Consider the following 20,363-nt stretch of genomic DNA (forward strand, 5'->3'; position numbering starts at 1 on the left):
CGTTTTGTGTCTCGTTTTTGTCACATCCTCACTGTTGCCGACTAACCACTTGTTAACTAAAATGGGAAGAGTTGTAAAAATAATCTTTTACTCCCCTTTTCCGATTTGTGACCAAAGGTTGAATGAGCGATGGATTTGTCTTATTATCTTAAAAGCTGGACAGGGAGGTGGTGAAGATATCAATAGGTTGGCTGCAGTGGTTGTATCATTTCCCTTTTTCAATCCATTAGTTACCTCTATGATACTTGTGCCCTGCAAAGATGGGGTGCAGATACGTCTGTCACACCACAAAACAATATGAGCATGATGTATACGAGAAATACTGAGACTTACCATTTTTGCAAGGCTGTAATCTAGTCCAGACAAAAGAGGGATTTTTGCTGAATTACGTCCTATTAGCACAAGAAGCAGACATAGTAATAAAACACGAAGAGTAAGCACATGGGATACTGTGGAATTTCCGTTCTCAAATGATTGTAAGTGAAACCTTTGCACTGTTTACACGTTATCAATTTCTGAATGTGCTCTCAAGTGCTGTGATTTGGTCCGTTGACAAGATGGCAACGGTCCCTTCTCTCATAAGGGAGAAAAAATAATTCCAGGCTGGGGTTGCTTCAGTTCCTTCATACACTTCCTTTGGCAACATTGGCTTTGGGTCTTGCGGTGCACTGGTACAGTTCATTCCACCTTGTACCTCTTTGGAACTGGTTGGTGTCTACCCTGGGTTGCTGGAAAGATCTATAAAATTGGGAGGGAGGCTCAATCTCTCATTAGTTGGGTCTTCATTGAGCAGTAGCAAACAAAGGCTTACTGATGTCATTGGGCAACTCAAAGATGAGCTAAATGAGATCAGTCACCCAGGCTGAGATCATTGGGCTAGGTGGCTGATAGGTCATTCGTGTAATGTTTTACCCAACAATGGATTGTTGCCACAGATCTGTTACCCACTGACTTCTGGTACTCCAGTATGATAGAACACATGCCTTATCATATCCTTGATTGCATTGGACTGCCCATGGAAGGGAGGGTTGCTTTTTGTTGTTTCAGTTCCAAACCTGCCAAATAATTACAGCACATCTTCTCGTAAGTTAGTGCCTTATGAATATATGCCACCCAACAAAAGGTTGACTGGGAGATCAGTGTTCCAATGATCTGGTGCCATTAAAATGTTGTTGCAGGTCTTGGCGGGGGAAAACCAACATGCCAGTATATGTTATGTAACTCGTCCTGGTTGTATTACAGCTAGCGATAATGTTCAGACAGCAATCCTGCAGTGGCTCCCACTGTCTTTAATATGGTGGGCATTCTGGAGATAAGTACAAGATGCTAACCTTTTAAAACTTTCCCAGCTTAATTGCTCATGGTAATACAGTGAAAGTTGATTGTTGAATTGGTGCATACAGGTTTTACCCCTCAAATCCTGTTTCATGTGAGATGTGCTGGTGTTGTAGAAGGCACTTGCTCTTAAAATTTGAAAGTTCTAAAAATAAATATTCAATAGCATTCTGGATTCCTGCTGTGTTCTTCAGCTGGCTGGCCATGATTGAAATCTCATGGGCTTTTAAAACTGGGTTCCAGGGTGCAGTGCATAGATGTACCAATGTAATGTACAACACTGGGCATGATTTGAATTGCACAGGAGTTCCCAATCTTGGCAAATCTGTGAAAAAAGGCGCTGAGCAGAAAGCTAACTACATCCCGATAGGGATCCAGAATTTATTTTTGAAGGAAGGTGCCTTCGGACTAGCTTCAGTATGTCCTGGGGAATCTCAAAAAAGAGACAGGAGGCGACGTAATTGCAGAGCTGGGTTTGTTCAGACCAGAATGCAGCCTAGCGGGAGAAAAATCAACTTCTTCAGGCTTTGTGGGCCTGGCCTTGTATCCCCTTCTCTTTCAAGCTATTTCTCAGCCCCACCATCCTGCCCCTTCCCCAGGCAAAATGAATGCAAACAAGAGTGGAGACATGAATTTTAATTCAAAAGTTTTCATAGATTCCCACAAACATTTAATGGGTGTGAGAAATGCTCAGAATAATTGTATGTGGAGTGTCATAAAGCAGGTGGTGCCATAGTTTGTGTTTGAAGGGACGCAATTGTTTTTGCCCCAGTCCGAAGGAATAAAGGAAAAGCTTACTCATTAGCTTTGCACAATGTAGAGATGCCTTGCGAATTCTATTTGTTATACTAGTTCTGTATTGTACCAAAACCCTTATTTAAACGCATTGTGTAAATATGAAAATAGAAAGAACTTTGAAGGTGGGGGTTGAAAGAACTTTCAACTTTTTTTAAAATTGGTCAGTCACACAACTTTCACATTTTGTTCAGCTTTGTTTTCCAGTTGTAAGCATCGTTAAAAAAAATATATATAAAAATAAAAAAGTGCAAATTTCCATGTTGTAAGCAGTTATTGTTGGGAGCGGGGGCGGCTGAATTTTGGGCTACATTCAAAAATTTCACCTTCAGAATATGCAGTGATAAGCTGTATGCTAATTTCTCAGCTTTCATCGGGATTTTATTGCTCTTTCTCGCAGTGCAGGTATATTATATAAGGAGGCTTTCCAGCTTCCATTTAGAATGTCACTGCCAAGGCAACATTGACTTTTGAGGATCGTCTCCTTCTGAAGATGTTGTCTGCTAATTATTAGGTTATTTTTACATAGGTACACTACAACAGTGTCTGCACATCTTGTTCCCAAATCATTAATCCCCTGTATTACTGGTTTCCCTCAACGTCGGTACTTCAAAGATTTTCTTTATCCTTTTAATAACACTGTTATGGAACCATGTTTTTTTAACCGCAGTTTTCTGCTCTCCTCTTCCCCCTCTGGCATTGTCCGCTTGCTGAGTTATGGTTTCACGGATGTTGGTTGCTTTCCTGGTGCCTTGTTAAAGTGACCATTATTCACTTTGACAGCACCTCCCAACGCTGCGACCTTTACCACCTAGAAGGACCAGGGCAGCAGACGTATGGAAACACCACCACCTCCAAGTCGCACACCATCCTGACTTGGAACTATATCGGCGTTCCTTCATTGTTGCTGCATCGAAATCTTGGCACTCCCAAAACAGCACTGTGGGAGTACCTTCACCACAGGGTCTGCAGCGGTTCAAGAAGGCAGCTCACCACCACCTTAAGAGCAATTAGGCATAGGCAATACCCACATCCTGTCAATGAATAAAAAAAACACTATAATCTGCATTAGTAATCGGTCAGCATATGTTGAACACTTGTAGTGACTTGTTAACAAAAGGAAAATATTTTTTGCCAACAGTTGGCGGGGGGGGGGGCGATACATACACATTAAGAACTGTCCAAACCACATATGGTAATGCTAAGGTTTGTATGAAGATGCTGAACTGACTAGCTCTTTTCGCAGCCTAAATGATTAAGAAGCTTAATATATGAACAATTTAATTGCAAATCTTAGCATGTCTGCAGATGTTGCAGTGATTTTATTCCTCTGTCGATATATTTTTTTCAAATGTATGCACACTTGTCTATCTTTGCCCAAGTGAGTCTGCACTGTTGATCTTTGCTAAACATCTTTCCTTAGATGCGGATACACCCCACGCGGGATAGCCCTCATTGAGTCTCCACAGGCTTGGAACACACAGCCTAGGTTGATCCTTGAGTGCAGTACTAAGCAAGTGCAGCACTGTCGGAGGTGCTGTATTTCAGATGCGACGTTAAATCTTGGGTGGATGTAAAAGTTCCCGTGCCACTATTGAAAGAAGAGGAAGGGAGTTTCTTCCAGTGTCCTGGCCAACATTTATCCCTCAACCAGCAGCTTAAACATCAGGTCATTTATTTAATTGCTGTTTGTGGGAGCTTGCTGTGCACAAAATTGGCTACCACATTTCCCTACATTGTAACACTGACTACACTTCAAAAGTACTTAATTGGCTGTAAAGTGCTTTGGGAAACCATGTAGCATCGTCCACCCGTGCACTATAGCACTGAATGGGACATGGCTACTTTTTCACTAACACCGTGCAGAATTTGACTGACTGCACACCTTTGCACTGTAACGTTGAGCTGAATCTGATTGAACCCTGTAAATTCTTCTTGTTCTCAGCTGTGAATTTGCTTGAATCAGCATTAATGACACGTTTTTAAAATGCTAATGAGATCTAAGCAATGCAAACACCAAATTGTGTAAAATCTATATCATTATTATGCAACATATATTACAATGCGAGGAGGTTTTTTTTTAAGCTTCCTTGGAGGCACTTGTACAACTAAACAGTAATTAGCAGCATTAGCTACCAATCTGGTATTGTTCCATGGGTACCAGAGCCTCACCCAAATGATTGATCTTTTTGTGATATGGGGAGTAAAACCGCTAGGCCCGATCCTGTACTTAACAGGTACAAAGCAACACCTAATAATAACTAATGTTTCAGGTCTGTGACCCTTCGTCAGTTCTAAGGGTCACAGATCTGAAATGTTAACTCTGTTTCTCTCTCCACTGCCTGACCACCTGAGATTTCCAGCATTTTCTGCTTTTATTTCAGATTCCAGCATCCATGCTTTTGACCTAATAATAACTTAGTCGTTTTAATGTTCCTTGAACATAATAAAATGCATGGATGCTTTACAAAAGTGAAAATGGAGTCATGGTAGAATTGAGGAGGTGACCAAAGGCTTTGTTTTGAGGAGACTTTAGGAAAAGGGAGAAAGCTATATGGAGTGAGTTAGGGCGAAGAGCTCAGTGTGCGGTCCCACAAACAAAGATGGAGATGCCTTCTTGTAAAGGATGTCCATCTGGAGTGGAAGCCTTGGGCAATTTTCTCCTTGCTGGCTTGTGGAGAGAGATTGCACTTCCCTATGTCTGTATCAGCTGAGTCAGTGTAGGCTGTGAATCGGACATGGGCCATTGCAGGTATGTATTTCTGTTCAGTTTATCTATCTAATGAGGCAGTGAGGGAGCCATGTCATACCCAAATAAATCACAAAACAATTCGGCCGCCTGCGGAAAAGAGTGGTCGAAGACCAGGCCCTCAAATCTTCCACCAAGCTCATGGTCTACAGGGCTGTAGTAATACCCACCCTCCTGTATGGCTCAGAGACATGGACCATGAACAGTAGGCACCTCAAGTCGCTGGAGAAATACCACCAACGATATCTCCACAAGATCCTACAAATCCCCTAGAAGGACAGACATACCAACATTAGCGTCCTCGACCAGCCCAACATCCCCAGCTCTGAAGCACTGACCACACTTGATCAGCTCCGCTGGGCAGTCCACCTTGTCCCCAGGCCAGCCACGAGACTCCCAAAGCAAGCGCTCTACTCGGCACTCCTTCACGGCAGAGGAAAGGTGACAAGGACACCCTCAAAGTCTCCCTGATGAAGTGCAATATCCCCACTGACACCTGGGAGTCCCTGGCCAAAGACCGCCCTAAGTGGAGGAAGTGCATCCGGGAGGGCGCTGAGCACCTCGAGTCTCATCGCCGAGAGCATGCAGAAATCAAGTGCAGATAGCGGAAAGAGCGTATGGCAAACCTGTCCCACTCTCCTTCCCCTCAACAACTATCTGTCCCATCTGTGAGAGGCTCTCGTATTGGACTGTTCAGCTACCTAAGGACTCATTTTAAGAGTGGAAGCAAGTCTTCCTCGATTCTGAGGGACTGCCTATGATGATGATGACATGAATTACAAAACAATCAGCCAGCCCCACTCCAGTTTGTCATCCAGTGATCCATGCTGTGTGCCTATTAACCATCTGGCTGGGATGTGATGTTCCCACGCAGCCAGCCAAAGTTCACACATTTGGCAATATACTAGAGGGCGGCCAGTTCTGTGGTGCCATAACCTTGGACAAACCTTCAGGAGAACAGGGGGAAATAATTGAAAAGGGCGTAAGGAATTGATTTTGCAAAGCTGGTAGCAGGATGGGATAATGAATGATGTTGGATTTGGTCATATTAAATAGGGATCATTTGTGCAGTGATTACTAATGGGTTTTCAAGAGGCTGAATCACATCCTCTCAACCTGTCCTGTAAAACAGTAATTTTAGCGATAATTGAGACAACTGTATGAGTCAGTGTTGAGCTGCGCTGTATGACTCAACAGTAATTAGTAGAGTTAGCTACCAATCAGAAGTCCAAAGCAAATGTTAGTGGCAATCTTAATGACCAATCCTATTGGATTTAGCTATGCCAGGACTTGATGCTGAACAAAGGTGAGTGAGAAACACAATGTTTTATTATCTTAATCACTTTCTTTTTTTTTTCCTATCCTAAATTCCCTCCTCTCCCATCCACCCTACCTGGCGAGTAGACTGATTGGAATCTACTGAATTAGTGTTAGCCTGGGCTTGGTGGAAGCACTCTCACCTCAGAGTCAGAAGGTCATAGTCCCCACTCCAGAGCCTTGAGCATACAATCTTAGGTGACACTCCAGTGCAGTACGGAGGGAGTGCTTCACTGCCGGATGTGCCGTTAAACCGAGGCCCACTTTGCCCTTGCAAGGTAGGGGTGGGGGTCAGGCGAAGGGATTTCAGACAAGGATCTTGCATTGTATCATATCCACAGAGCCCAAAGAAACCAGTTTAGTCCCAGAGAGCACCAGTGAGCTGCAACACTACAGATTATATTTACCCTCCTCCACAATAATCTCCTTTCTTCACCTGAGGCTGGAGACTTTTGCTGTGATCTGGTACACTGGTGCTGGCTGGTATCTTGCTCATGTGGCCATTCTTGATATGGGAAGTTGGTCAATCAGTTGGCTATTCGACTGGAGGGGCATCGCAACCAAGTGCAATCTTGGTCTCAACCTTTTTCCTGCACACATGCATCTCCAGCTGGGATCACTGGGCAGTGATGAGGGGCACAAAGGCAGAGTTGCTTTTTCTCCCCCCTCCCCAAGGGGCAATGAATCAAATACCAAGACCGTGTAATATCGACCAGGGAGTGGCATTGTGATATTTTCCCACATTACAACAGTGACTACACTCCAAACGTACTTCATTGGCTGTAAAGTGCTTTGAGACATCTGTTGGTGATCTGTGAAAAGCACTATATAAATGCAAGTCTTTCTTTGGTTCAAGAACCACAACTCGCAGTGCATTTCCATGGGTGGGTGCCAAGGTTTCCATTCTTATTTCTGAGGTAAAGTTATTCTCCTAAGAGCAGAGAAGGTTGAGGGGAGATTTGATAGGGGTATTCAAAATCATGGGGCTGAACAGAGTGGACAGAGAGAAACTGTTCCCATTGGCAGAAGGGTGGAGAACCAGAGGACACAGATTTGAGGTGATTGACAAACGAACCAAAGGCGACATGAGGAAAAACGTTTTTACACAGCAAGTGGTTCGGATCTGGAATGCACTTCCTGAAAGGGTGGTGGAGACAGACTTAATTATGGCTTTCAAAAGGAAATTTAATAAGTACCTGAAGGAAAAAAAAATTGCAGAGCTATGGGGAAATGGCGGGGGAGTGGGACTAGCTGAGGTGTTCTTGCAGAGAACCCGCACGGGCTCGAAGGGCCGACTGGCGGCCTCCTGTGCTGTCACCATTCTATGATAACATGGCATTGAACCTGCAGAAGGACTGAGCTGTGCTGTTGTAAGGTTTGATGTAATTTGATGCTGTGTGCATTTCATAAACTAAAAAGATGGGCTGAAAAGCTCCATTCCACGATTCTGTAAAGAAAATAAATCACACCTCTGCGGTTTATGTATCATTTTTAAACAGAAATAATTAAACATGATTACCTCAATATTTTTCAATCAGTGATCTATAGATCATGGGAATAGTTGCTAGGCGGAGTGAGGCTGTCAGGGAAGTGGGAGCTGAGTCACCACACTCAGTTCAAACTATCACTCGGGTATTCCATCAATATTGTCTGCCCCAGTCACTCCTCCCAGCTACTTTCCAGATTTCTTTTTTAAATTTTAATTTGGGTAACTCTCTTTTGAAGGTTTTTATTTTCTCCACCTGTCTCCCTGCGCCACATGTGCCAACTGAAAGGAAAATAGCCATTGGTAGTGTGACGAACTGTCCCAAGACAGGATTCATTCACCCACATTTGTTCATGTTGCAAAAGCAGCACAAGTGATTGGTCTGGTAGCTCTTAAAGAACTAGAGATCCCCCCCCAGGCCTCTGCCAATTCTCCTCTCGTGTTGGCCATTGGGTGTTTAGCGAAGTATGAAAGGAATGGATACTTCCCAGACACTTAGACCACAATGGTCTTTTTCAGTCCTATAAATTCCTATATTGTTGTAACTCTCCTAAGTAGGATTAAGGTAACATCTTTAATTGAAAGAATTTATACAATTATCTAGACATGATAAAGATTGAAACGGAGATAACTTGCAGGTATTTATTGCGTATGTATAATTTATTATATATCCCTGATACCAAAGCACAGCCTTAAAATGATGATGTCAGCAATGGCTCAGTGGACCCTCGCATTTCTATCGTTCCAGATTTTCCTAAGAGGGATGTTCTGGCTTCTGCTGTTTGTCTCTTTCAACAATAGGACTAATATTCGGAACTCAAACGGACAGAGGGGAACATTGCAGACACAACCTGTGAGTCTTAATTTGTCACTTTGGCTCAGTTGGTTTCACTCCAGCCTCTGGGGAAAAGAAAGACTTGTATTTATATACCTCCTTCCACGACCTCAGGACATTCCAAAGCACATTACAGCCAATGAAATACTTTTAAAGTGTAGTCACTGTTATAATATACGGCGCACTGCAAGCTCCCACAAATAGCAATGTGGTAATGACCAGGTCATGTGTTTTTTAGTGATGTTGATTGAGGGATAAATATTGGCCAGGACACTGGATAACTCCCCTGCTCTTCTTCAAAATAGTGCCATGGGATATTTTACGTCCACCTGAGAGAGCAGACGGGGCTTCGGTTTAATGTCTCATCTGAAAGAAGGCACCTCCCAAAGTGCAGCACTCCCTCAGTACGGCACTAGAATGTCAGCCTAGATTCTTGTGCTCAAGTGTCTGGAGTGAAACTTTGAACCCACGGCCATCTGACTCAGGTACGGGTGCTAGCCACTGAGCCATTGCTTACACTATCATTTTAAGGCTGTGCTTTATTATCAGGGATATATAATGAATGATACATACGCAATAAATACCTGTAAGGTAACTGTTTCAATCTTTACCACGTCTAGATAATTGTATCAATTATTCTTTCAATTAAAGAGGTTACTCCTATCCTGCACAATATTACAGTTTTCATAGCAACACCAGCTAACAGTGATGGTAAACTAGGTTTACTTAAGGTACTGCATTTGTATGGTTCGATATTTGCCAATTGACTGGTGGGTGGGAGAGAAGCAGGGTGCAAGAAGAGAAAGTGCTGATAAAGTTCTGGACAATACATTTACCTGTACTGGCAATTAACTCCGAATTAGAAAACAGATATCAACCTCCCCTCTTCTTTTGACTCAAATCATGGTTAGACACTAATTATCCATTCACTATCTTTCTTTCCATCATTTTGTGGTATAGAAATCACAAAAAACCCTAATTCTACACTGCAAAGAATGTATAACCTTTGAATAAGAAATATTAACTTCGAAAATAAATAAGGAGAACACATTTTGCCAAATAATTTCATGATCACAATGCAGTGATGGAAAACCAAAAAACGTAACGTGGTACCTGACTGATGAGATGAGCATGATTACCCTCTTGCCCAATCAAATATCAAGTTTTAGTCATGAAGCATAATAGAAATAAGCCAAGAGTGGTAACCATGTAGAAAATAAGTGAGATTTAATGCAACAAGATGGATACAAGACACAATTTTGCAAAATGGATCAGAGTATTCTTTGGGTGGGCAAAGCTAAATAGAGGATACATTCAGGCAACTGAAATAGAAATGCTGGATAACCACACCAATCAACCAAATTCCAAAAAGAAATTCAAAACCTTGGCCTGGAATGCACCGGATTTCATTTGGAAACCAGTCCTCACATTCCCAGGAGACAACATGAAGTCCATATTACAAGGTATTGAATACCTCCTATACTTATCAAAGAAAGTGGTTCGAGCAGCAGGGAGTCGGCGAGAGGCCTATAAAGGCCCAATGTCGGAAGAGGAACGGCAGTTTGAGCAGCGGGGAGTCGGCGAGAGGCCTATAAAGGCCCAACGTCGGAAGAGGAACGGCAGTTTGAGCAGCGGGGAGTCGGCGAGAGGCCTATAAAGGCCCAACGTCGGAAGAGGAGCGGCAGTTTGAGCAGCGGGGAGTCGGCGAGGTGTGCTTGTGCAGCTGCAGCAGGGAGGCAAAAAAGAAATAGAAAGAAATTGAAAGATCACATCACAGCCAAGGGGGTAAATGATTGGCTGGTGATTGGTGAGTAGCTTTTTCTTTTTCTTTTCTAAATCAGTAAGTAACCTTTTCGCATTGTTGTTGCCAAATTAAGTTTATCTAAGGGTTAAGTCATGGCAGGACAGCTTGGACACGTGTTATGCTCCTCCTGTACTATGTGGGAAGTCAGGGACTCCTGACGACTACATGTGCGGGTAGTGTATCTACCTGCAGATCCTAACAGACCGCATTGCGGCACAGGAGCTGCGGGTAGATTCACTCTGGAGCATCCACGATGCTGAGAATGACATGAATAGCACGTTCAGCGAGTTGGTCTTACCGCAGGTAAAGGGTACACAGACAGATAGGGAATGGAAGACCAACAGGAAGAGCAGTGCAAGGAAGTTAGTGCAGGGGTCCCCTGCGGTCATCCCCCTGCAAAACAGATACACCGCCTTGGGTACTGTTGAGGGGGATGACTCATCAGGGGAGAGCAGCTGCAGCAAGTTCATGGCACCGTGGCTGGCTCTGCTGCACAGGAGGGCAGGAAAAAGAGTGGGAGAGCGATAGTGATCGGGGATTCAATTGTAAGGGGAATAGATAGATGTTTCTGCGGCCGCAACCGAGACTCCAGGATGGTATGTTGCCTCCCTGGTGCAAGGGTCAAGGATGTCTCTGAGCCGGTGCAGGACATTCTAAAAAGGGAGGGTGAACAGCCAGTTCTCGTGGTACATATTGGTACCAACGATATAGGTAAAAAACGGGATGAGGTCCTACGAGACGAATTTAGGGAGCTAGGAGTTCAATTAAAAAGTAGGACCTCAAAAGTAGTAATCTCAGGATTTCTACCAATGCCACGTGCTAGTTAGAGTAGGAATCGCAGGAAAGTTCAGATGAGTACGTGGCTTGAGCAGTGGTGCAGCAGGGAGGGATTCAAATTCCTGGGGCATTGGAACCGGTTCTGGCAGAGGTGGGAACCCAGACCGGACGGTCTGCATCTGGGCAGGATCGGAACCAATGTCCTCGGGGAAGTGTTTGCTAGTGCTGTTTGGGAGGAGTTAAACTAATATGGCAGGGGGATGGGAACCTATGCAGGGAGACAGAGGGAAATAAGTTGGAGACAGAAGAAAAAGATAGAAAGGAGAAAAGTAAAAGTGGAGGGCAGAGAAACCCAAGGCAACAAACAAAAAGGGCCACATTACAGCAAAATTCTAAAAGGTCAAAGTGTGTTAAAAAGACAAGCTCTGAAGGCTCTGTGCCTCAATGCGAGAAGTATTCGGAATATGGTGGACGAATTAACTGCCCAGATAGCATTTAACGGATACGATGTGATTGGCATCACGGAGACATAGCTCCAGGGTGACCAAGGCTGGGAACTCAACATCCAGGGTATTCAGCATTTAGGAAGGATAGACAGAAAGGAAAAGGAGGCGGGTTGGTGTTGATGGTTAAAGAGGAAATTAATGCAATTGTAAGGAAGGGCATTAGCTTGGATGATGTGGAATGGGTATGGGTGGAGATACGGAATACCAAAGGGCAGAAAACGCTAGTGGGAGTTGTGTACAGGCCACCAAATAGTAGTAGTGAAGTTGGGGACAACATCAAACAAGAAATAAGGGATGTGTGCAATAGAGGTGCAGTAGTAATCATGGGCGACTTTAATCTACATATTGATTGGACTGGTAGCAATGTGGTGGAGAAGGATTTCCTGGAGTGTATTAGGGATGGTTTTCTAGACCAATATGTTATGGAACCAACCAGAGAGCTGGCCATCCTAGACTGGGTGATGTGTAATGAGAAGGGACTAATTAGCAATCTTGTTGTGCGAGGCCTTATGGGGAAGAGTGACCATAGAATTCTTTATTAAGATGGAGAGTGACACAGTTAATTCAGAAACTAGGGTCCTGAACTTAAGGAAAGGTAACTTTGAAGCTATGAGGCGCGAATTGGCTAAATTAGATTGGGAAATGATACTTAAAGGGTTGACGGTGGATATGCAATGGCAAACCTTTAAAGATCATATGGACGAACTTCAACAATTATACATCCTTGTCTGGAGTAAAAATAAAACGGGGAAGGTGGCTCAACCATGGCTAACAAGGGAAATTAAGGATAGCGATAAATCCAAGTTAGAGGCATACAAATTAGTCAGGAAAAAGCAGCAAACTGGAGGACTGGGAGAAATTTAGGATTCAGCAGAGGAGGACAAAGGGTTTAATTAAGAGGGGGGAAATAGAGTACGAGAGGAAGCTTGCCGGAAACATAAAAAATGACTGCAAAAGGTTCTATAGATATGTGAAGAGAAAAAGATTAGTGAAGGCAAACGTAGGTCCCTTGCAGTCGGATTCGGGTGAATTTATAATGGGGAACAAAGAAATGGCAGACCAATTGAACACAAACTTTGGTTCTGTCTTCACAAAGGAAGACACAAATAACCTTCCGGATATACTAGGGGACCGGGGGACTAGTGAGAAGGAGGAAATGAAGGATATCCTTATTAGGCGGGAAATTGTGTTAGGGAAATTGACGGGATTGAATCCGATAAATCCCCTGGACCTGATAGTCTGCATCCCAGAGTACTTAAGGAAGTGGCCCTAGAAATAGTGGATGCATTGGTGGTAATTTTCCAGCAGTCTATCGACTCTGGATCAGTTCCTATGGACTGGGGGTAGCTAATATAACATCACTTTTTAAAAAAGGAGGGAGAGAGAAAACGGGTATTTATAGACCGGTTAGCCTGACATCAGTAGTGGGGAAAATGTTGGAATCAATCATTAAGGATAAAATAGCAGCGCATTTGGAAAGCAGTGATAGGATCGGTCCAAGTCAGCATGGATTTTTGAAAGGTAAATCATGCGTGACAAATCTTCTGGAATTTTTTGAGGATGTAACTAGTTGAGTGGACAAGGGAGAACCAGTGGATGTGATGTATTTGGACTTTCAAAAGACTTTTGACAAGGTCCCACACAAGAGATTGGTGTGCAAAATCAAAGCACATGGTATTGGGAGTATTGTACTGACATGGATAGAGAACTGGCTGGCAGACAGGAAGCAGAGAGACGGGATAAACGGGTCCTTTACAGAATGGCAGGCAGTGACTAGTGGAATGCCGCAGGGCTCGGTGCTGGGACCCCAGCTCTTTACAATATATATTAATGATTTAGATGATGGAATTGAGTGCAGCGAAGGTTCACCAGACTGATTCCAGGGATGGCAGGACTGACATATGAGGAGAGACTGGATCAACTGGGCCTTTATACTCTGGAGTTTAGAAGGATGAGAGGGGATCTCATAGAAACATATAAGATTCTGATGGGACTGGACAAGTTAGATGCGGGAAGAATGTTCCCGATGTTAGGGAAGTCCAGAACCAGGGGACACAGTCTTAGGATAAGGGGTAGGCCATTTAAGACTGAGATGAGGAGAAACTTCTTCACTCAGAGAGTTGTTGACCTGTGGAATTCCCTACCGCAGAGAGTTGTTGATGCCAGTTCATTGGATATATTCAAGAGGAAGTTAGATATGGCCCTTACGGCTAAAGGGATCAAGGGGTATGGAGAGAAAGCGGGAAAGGGGTACTGAAGGAATGATCAGCCATGATCTTATCGAATGGTGGTGCAGGCTCGATGGGCCGAATGGCCTACTCCTGCACCTATTTTCTATGTTTCTATGGTTCTCTACTGCCTAGAATACTAAAGGCATTTTCAAAGTAAGCTAATTTCACTTCTTGCATACTAGCCTCTATACAAACTGGGATTGGTGGTGAAGTGTTATGTCTTGAATAAAGAGTCAGACTAGATACTGCAAGCTCAAAGTAAGGTGTGACCGTAGTCCTTTATTACAGATCTCAGAGTGCCTTCTCCCAAGGGATTGCGGGATCCCTTTGGACTCCAGTGGATGAGCCCTCTGGGAGTTAGAAATGGTATTTACAGGTTTACATACGTAACAGGAAGGGAGAAGGAACGAGGTAGAAAACAACTTTAAATAAACCGAATGTGACATTACTGCAAACTGACATTTGCTTAAAGGCCTTGATCTGTTCAAGGCACTCAGTCCACCAAATCTCAAACAAAAATATCGCTTTTAAGCACTGACTGCGCAAAGATTTCTACCGAGATTAGCGGCAGGAGGAAGTGGTTACTTTTGGACACATGACTACTTGATTTCAAAAAAGACAACATGCATTGTGCAAGAAGAACTTTTGCAAAGTAAATGACCAGATCATCTATTTCTTTTAGTGCTGTTGATTGAGGGATAAATATTGGCCCAGGACACCGGGGATAACTCCCCTGCTCTTTGATACAGTGCCATGGGATCTTTTACGTCCACCTGAGAGAGCAGGCGGGGCCTCAGTTTGAAAGACAGCAGCTCTGACAATGCAGCACTCCCTCAGTACTGCATTGGAGTGTCAGCCTCGAATTCTGTGCTCAAGTCTCTGGAGCGTGGACTTGAACTCACAACCTTCTGACTCAGAGACATGAGTGCTACCCACTGTACCAAGGCTGTGGGACCATTTCCACTCCAGGACTTGAACATATAATCCAAGCTGATAATTCAGTACTGAGGTGCTTTCTTCTTGATGAGACATTAAACCAAAAGCCCGGTTGCCTTTTTCAGCAGTTTAAGTGGACATTAAAGATCCCATGCAAGGAGTCGAAGAAGAACAGTGGGTTTTCCACTGACCTGACCAATATTCTTCATTTGACCAACACCACCAAAAACGCAGTAGCTGGTTCATTCGCTTGCTGCTCGTGGGATCTTACCATTTTCAAATTGGGAATAGGAATGCAGGAGTGTAGTGGTCATGTTACTAGGCTAATAATCCACAGGCCTGGACTAATGATCTGGGGACATGAATTCAAATTACACCATGGCAGCTATGGAATTTAAATTCAGTTAATTAAATAAATCTGGAATAAAAAGCTAGTATCAGTGATAGTGACCATTAAACTACCAGATTGTCGTGAAAACCCAACTGGTTCACGAATGTCCTTTAGGGAAGGAAATCTGCCGTCCTTACCTGGTCTGCGCCTATATGTGACTCCAGACCCACAGTAATGTTGTTCACTCTTAACTGCCCTTTGAAATGGCCTAGCAAGTCACTCAGTTAAAGGGCAACTGTATGGCTCAGAGGCACGGAGCATGTACAGTAGACACCTCAAGTCGCTGGAGAAATACCACCAACGATGTCGCCGCAGGATCCTACAAATCCCCTGGGAGGACAGACGCACCAACGTTAGCGTCCTCGACCAGGCCAACATTCCCAGCATTGAAGCACTGACCACACTTGATCAGCTCCGCTGGGCAGGCTGCATCGTCCACATGCCAGACACGAGGCTCCCAAAGCAAGTGCTCTACTCAGAACTCCTTCACGGCAAGTGAGCCAAAGGTGGGCAAAGGAAACCATTACAAGGACGCCCTCAAAGCCTCCCTGATAAAGTGCAACATCCCCACTGACACTTGGGAGTCCCTTACCAAAGACCGCCTTAAGTGCAGGAAGTGCATCCGGGAGGGCGCTGAGCACCTCGAGTCTCATCGACGAGAGCATCCAGAAATCAAGCAGAAGGAGCGTGCGGCAAACCTGTCCCACCCACCCCGTCCCTCAACGACTATCTGTCTCACCTGTGACCGGGACTGTGGCTCTCGTAATGGACTGTTCAGCCATCTAAGGAGGTGGCCAAAGGCTTGGTTTTGAGGAGGCTTTAGGAAAAGGGAGAAAGCTATGTGGAGTGAATTAGGGCGAGGGGCTCCAAATGTGGGGTTCCACAAAGGTGAAGATGCCCTCTTGTAAAGGATGTCCATCTGGAGTGGAATCCTTGGGCAATTTTCTCCTTGCTGGCTTGTGGCGTGAGATTGCACTTCCCTATGACTGCATCAGCTGAGTCAGTGTAGGCTGTGAATCGGACATGGGCCATTGCAGGTATGTATCTATCTGTTAAATTCATCTATCTAATGAGGCAGTGAGGGAGCCATGTCACACCTATATGAATCACAAAACCATTCGGCCGCCTGAGGAAACATAGAAAATAGGTGCAGGAGTAGGCCATTCGGCCCTTCGAGTCTGCACCACCATTCAATAAGATCATGACTGATCATTCACCTCAGTACCCCTTTCCTGCTTTCTCTCCATACCCCTTGATCCCTTTAGCCGTAAGGGCCATATCTAACTCCCTCTTGAATATATCCAATAAACTGGCATCAACAACTCTCTGCGGTAGGGAATTCCACAGGTTAACAACTCTGAGTGAAGAAGTTTCTTCTCCTACTCTGACTAGCACGTGGCACTGGTAGCAATCCTGAGATTACTACTTTTGAGGTCCTACTTTTTAATTTAACTCCTAGCTCCCTAAATTCATCTTGTAGGACCTCATCCCGTTTTTTACCTATATCATTGGTGCCTATATGCACCACGATAACTGTTCACCCTCCCCCTCCAAAATATCCTCCTGCCGCTCCGAGACATCCTTGAGTGTTCGAAGACCAGGCCCTCAAATCTGCCACCAAGCTCATGGTTTATGGGGCTGTAGTAATATCCACCCTCCTGTATATCTCAGAGACTTGGACCATGAACAGTAGACACCTCAAATCGCTGGAGAAGTACCACCAATGATGTCTCCGCAAGATCCTACAAATCCCCTAGGAGGATAGACGCACCAACATTCGCGTCCTTGACCAGGCCAACATTCCCAGCATTGAAGCACTGACCACACTCGATCAGCTCCGCTGGGCGGGCCACCTTATCCGCATGCCAGACACGAGACTCCAAAATTAAGCGCTCTACTCGGAACTCCTTCACGGCAAACGAGTCAATGGTGGGCAGAGGAAACGGTACAAGGACACCCTCAAAGGTTCCCTGATAAAGTGCAACATCGCCACCGACACCTGGGAGTCACTGGCCAAAGACCGCCCGAAGTGCAGGAAGTGCATCCGGGAGGGCGCTGAGCACCTTGAGTCTCATCGCTGACAGCATGCAGAAATCAAGCGCAGGCAGCGGAAGGAGCGTGCGGCAAACCAGTCCCACCCACCCCTTCCCTCAAAGACTATCTGTCCCACCTGTGACAGAGTCTGTGGTTCTTGTATTGGACTGTTCAGTCACTTAAGAACTCATTTTTAGAGTGGAAGTCTTCCTCGATTCCGAGGGACTGTCTATGGTGATGATAAAGGACAACTAGGGATGGGCAATAAATGCCAGCGGCGGCCACATCCCAGTGAATGAATAAAGAAAAACAAATCCTTTGCCTGCATTGCTGTCGGGACGACATTTCAATCCAAGGGGATTCATTGATGCTGGGGCGCTGTGCAGAGGATATTAGACTCTACATTGGCGATAGATCTGTCCCAGAAAGATTCGGTAAACACTTGATTTGTCAGATCCAATATTTGCATCAATTGGATTTACATCTGCCGCCTTCCTGCTGATTTACTGGCAGCGAGCGATACAGACATTGGACTGATTTCTCCCCCTGCCAGGATCAGACCTTTGGCCAGGATGCTGGCTGGGCGGAAGTGGCTTTCCCCGCCCAGCTCCAGGCGGCGCTTCCGGTGCCCAGGTGTGCGGTGACGTCACGGCAGCTACCTGGTCCAAGGTGCGGAGCGGGGAGACGGCGCAGCGGCACCGCCCGGGGCTCTGCGCTCAGCGGTCGGCGACATGTGCAACTTCGGTAAGTGACTGTATCTGGCCTTCCCGTCCAGGGAGCGGCGGCGGCCTCTGATAAAGACAGGGACAAGGGAAGTGAGAGGGAGCGAAAGCAGCAGCCCTTCAACAAACAAACAAAAGCCCACAGGAGACACTCCTCCTGCCCTGAAATCTGGTTAAACAACTTCTATGTGTGGAGTTGGAGTGGAAGGTTCCATCTCAACAACAACTGGTATTTATATAGCGCCTTTAACGAAGTGAAACGTCCCAAGGCGCTTCACAGGAGTGTTATGCGATAAAAATTTGGCACCGAGCCGCGGAAGTAGAACTTAGCATGTGTGACCAAAAGCTTTGGTCAAAGAAGTAGATTTTAAGGAGGGTCCTGAAGCCTGAAGGAGGAAAGAGAGGCGGAGAGGTTTAGGGAGGGAGTTCCAGAGCTTGGGGCCGAGGCAACAGGAGGCATAGCCACCAATGGTTGAGCGATTCTAATCAGGGATGCTCAGGACGGCAGAATTAGAGGAGCGCAGACATATTAGAGGTTGTGGGGCTGGAGGAGATTACAGAGGTAGGGAGGGGCGAGGCTATGGAGGGACTTGAAAATAAGGATGAGAATTTTGAAAGTGAGGCATTGCTTAAAGGGAAGCCAATGTCGGTCAGCGAGCACAGGGGTGATGGGTGAGTGGGACTTGGTGTGAGTTAGGACACGGACAGCCGAGTTTTGGATCACCTCAGGTTTGTCCAGGGTAGCATGTGGGAGGCCAGCCAGGAGTGCGCTGGAATAGTCAAGTCTAGAGGAAACAAAGGCATGGATGAAGACTTCAGCAGCGGATGAGCTGAGGCAAGGGCGGAGATGGGCGATGTTACAGAGGTAGAAATAGATGGTCTTAATTATGCTGCGGATATGTGGTCGAAAGCTCATTTCAGGGTCAAGTATCGAATATAATTATCAAATCTCTAATGTAATTATGTATTTTTCCATTTTTTTAGAAAGCAACTAATCCCACTCCCCTTCTCTTAGCCCTGAATTTTTACTTTTTCAAGTATTCATCCAATTCCCTTTTTGAAAGCTATTATTGAATCTGTTTTTCAAATCAATTTTTAAAATACTCTACAACTTAAGAGGTTTCCTGGTCTGAAACGTTGCAATGATTCGAGTGGAGCTTAAACGCCAGCATGGACTGGTTGGGCCAAATGGCCTGTTTCTGAGCCGTATATCCTGTGTAATCCTATGAAACTAAAATGTTATGTTATGATCTGGAGTGCACTGCCTGAAATGGGCGGTGAAAGCAAATTCAATAATAACTTTCAAAGGGGAATTGGGTTTCTACTTGAAAAGGAAAACTTTGCCGGTCTATGGGGAAAGATCAAGGCTCTGTCAAATTGGATAGCAGTTTCAAAAAGCCCCCACAGACACGATTGGCCGAATGGCCTTCTGTAATGTAAGATTCCGTGAAGAAAGACAGAATGGCAACTTTAATTTTATAGATTACGTATTCTGAATTTTTGTTTTGTAAACATTGGGCTGAATTTTGGTGAAAAACCGCCACCACTGGATTACCACCGAAAAGAAAAAAAACTGCTATGATTTTTTAATTAAGATCGGCGGAATTTTGATAAACACATTTTTAAAAATCCGCCCACCGGGAAAAATCTGTGTTCCACGTGGATTTTCGGCGGAAAATGCAATCCTGGTCAAATTCAGTGGTATTCTAGAAAAATTTAGACTGAGGCTGAGAGTTGGGCCTAGGAGAGGGGAAAAACACACACAATAGTTATCAAAAAAATAGGAAAACATTCACACGACCCTTCTGCACTGAATTGCTGCAAAATAAATTTTTTTTGTACTTTAACTTTTTCTGCGGGGTTTCATTTTTACCAGCAATTGAACTGCTGTTCCTGCTGGTTTCTCCTCACCTCTGGGTCACCGTTACCACTAAACTCGGGCGGAAGCGTTTTTTTTAGTGTTGCATGCTAGCAGTCCGCCCCCAGTGGTATTTTGAAACCGCTGGCGGTACACTTTGATCAAAATTGCAACGGGTGGTATTTCACCAAAAAATATGAATACCAGCTGAAATGATGACCAAAATCCAGCCCAGAACTGAGTTGGCTGATCATGTGCGGGAGAATATTGACTTGTGCACTATCTCCCTGGTTACAATCTGAGGCTGAACCAGACTGTTGGCAACTTTGAAGTCCTACTGACCCTGATATGAGCTTCTGACCACATATTCTCGACATCACCAAGGCAGCCGACTTAAACTTCCATACTGTCACCCCTCTCCGCCCCTGCCTCAGCTAATCTGCTGCTGAAACCCTCATCCAAGCCTTTGTTACCTCTCGTCTGGACTATTCCAGCCTCCCATTTCCCACCCACCATAAACTTGTAACTCATCCAGAACTTTACTGTCAGTATCCTAACTCACGCTAATGTGCCAGCTGTGACTCAGT

The 20,363-nt window shown here is 44.9% G+C and overlaps 1 protein-coding gene across 1 annotated transcript in view; it reads left to right on the forward strand.

Annotated features, from left to right (window-relative positions):
• Positions 1 to 17,846: 17,846 nt before the first annotated feature.
• krtcap3 (keratinocyte associated protein 3) overlaps positions 17,847 to 20,363 on the forward strand; it is a 37,271-nt gene continuing 34,754 nt past the window's right edge. Inside the window, exon 1 of the mRNA XM_070890939.1 lies at positions 17,847 to 17,940. Coding sequence (XP_070747040.1) covers positions 17,928 to 17,940 — 13 coding nt within the window. The 5' untranslated portion in view covers positions 17,847 to 17,927. The remainder of the gene's footprint in view (positions 17,941 to 20,363) is intronic.

The sequence above is a fragment of the Pristiophorus japonicus genome, chromosome 9, assembly GCF_044704955.1.
Source record: "Pristiophorus japonicus isolate sPriJap1 chromosome 9, sPriJap1.hap1, whole genome shotgun sequence".
Lineage (NCBI taxonomy): Eukaryota > Metazoa > Chordata > Chondrichthyes > Pristiophoridae > Pristiophorus > Pristiophorus japonicus.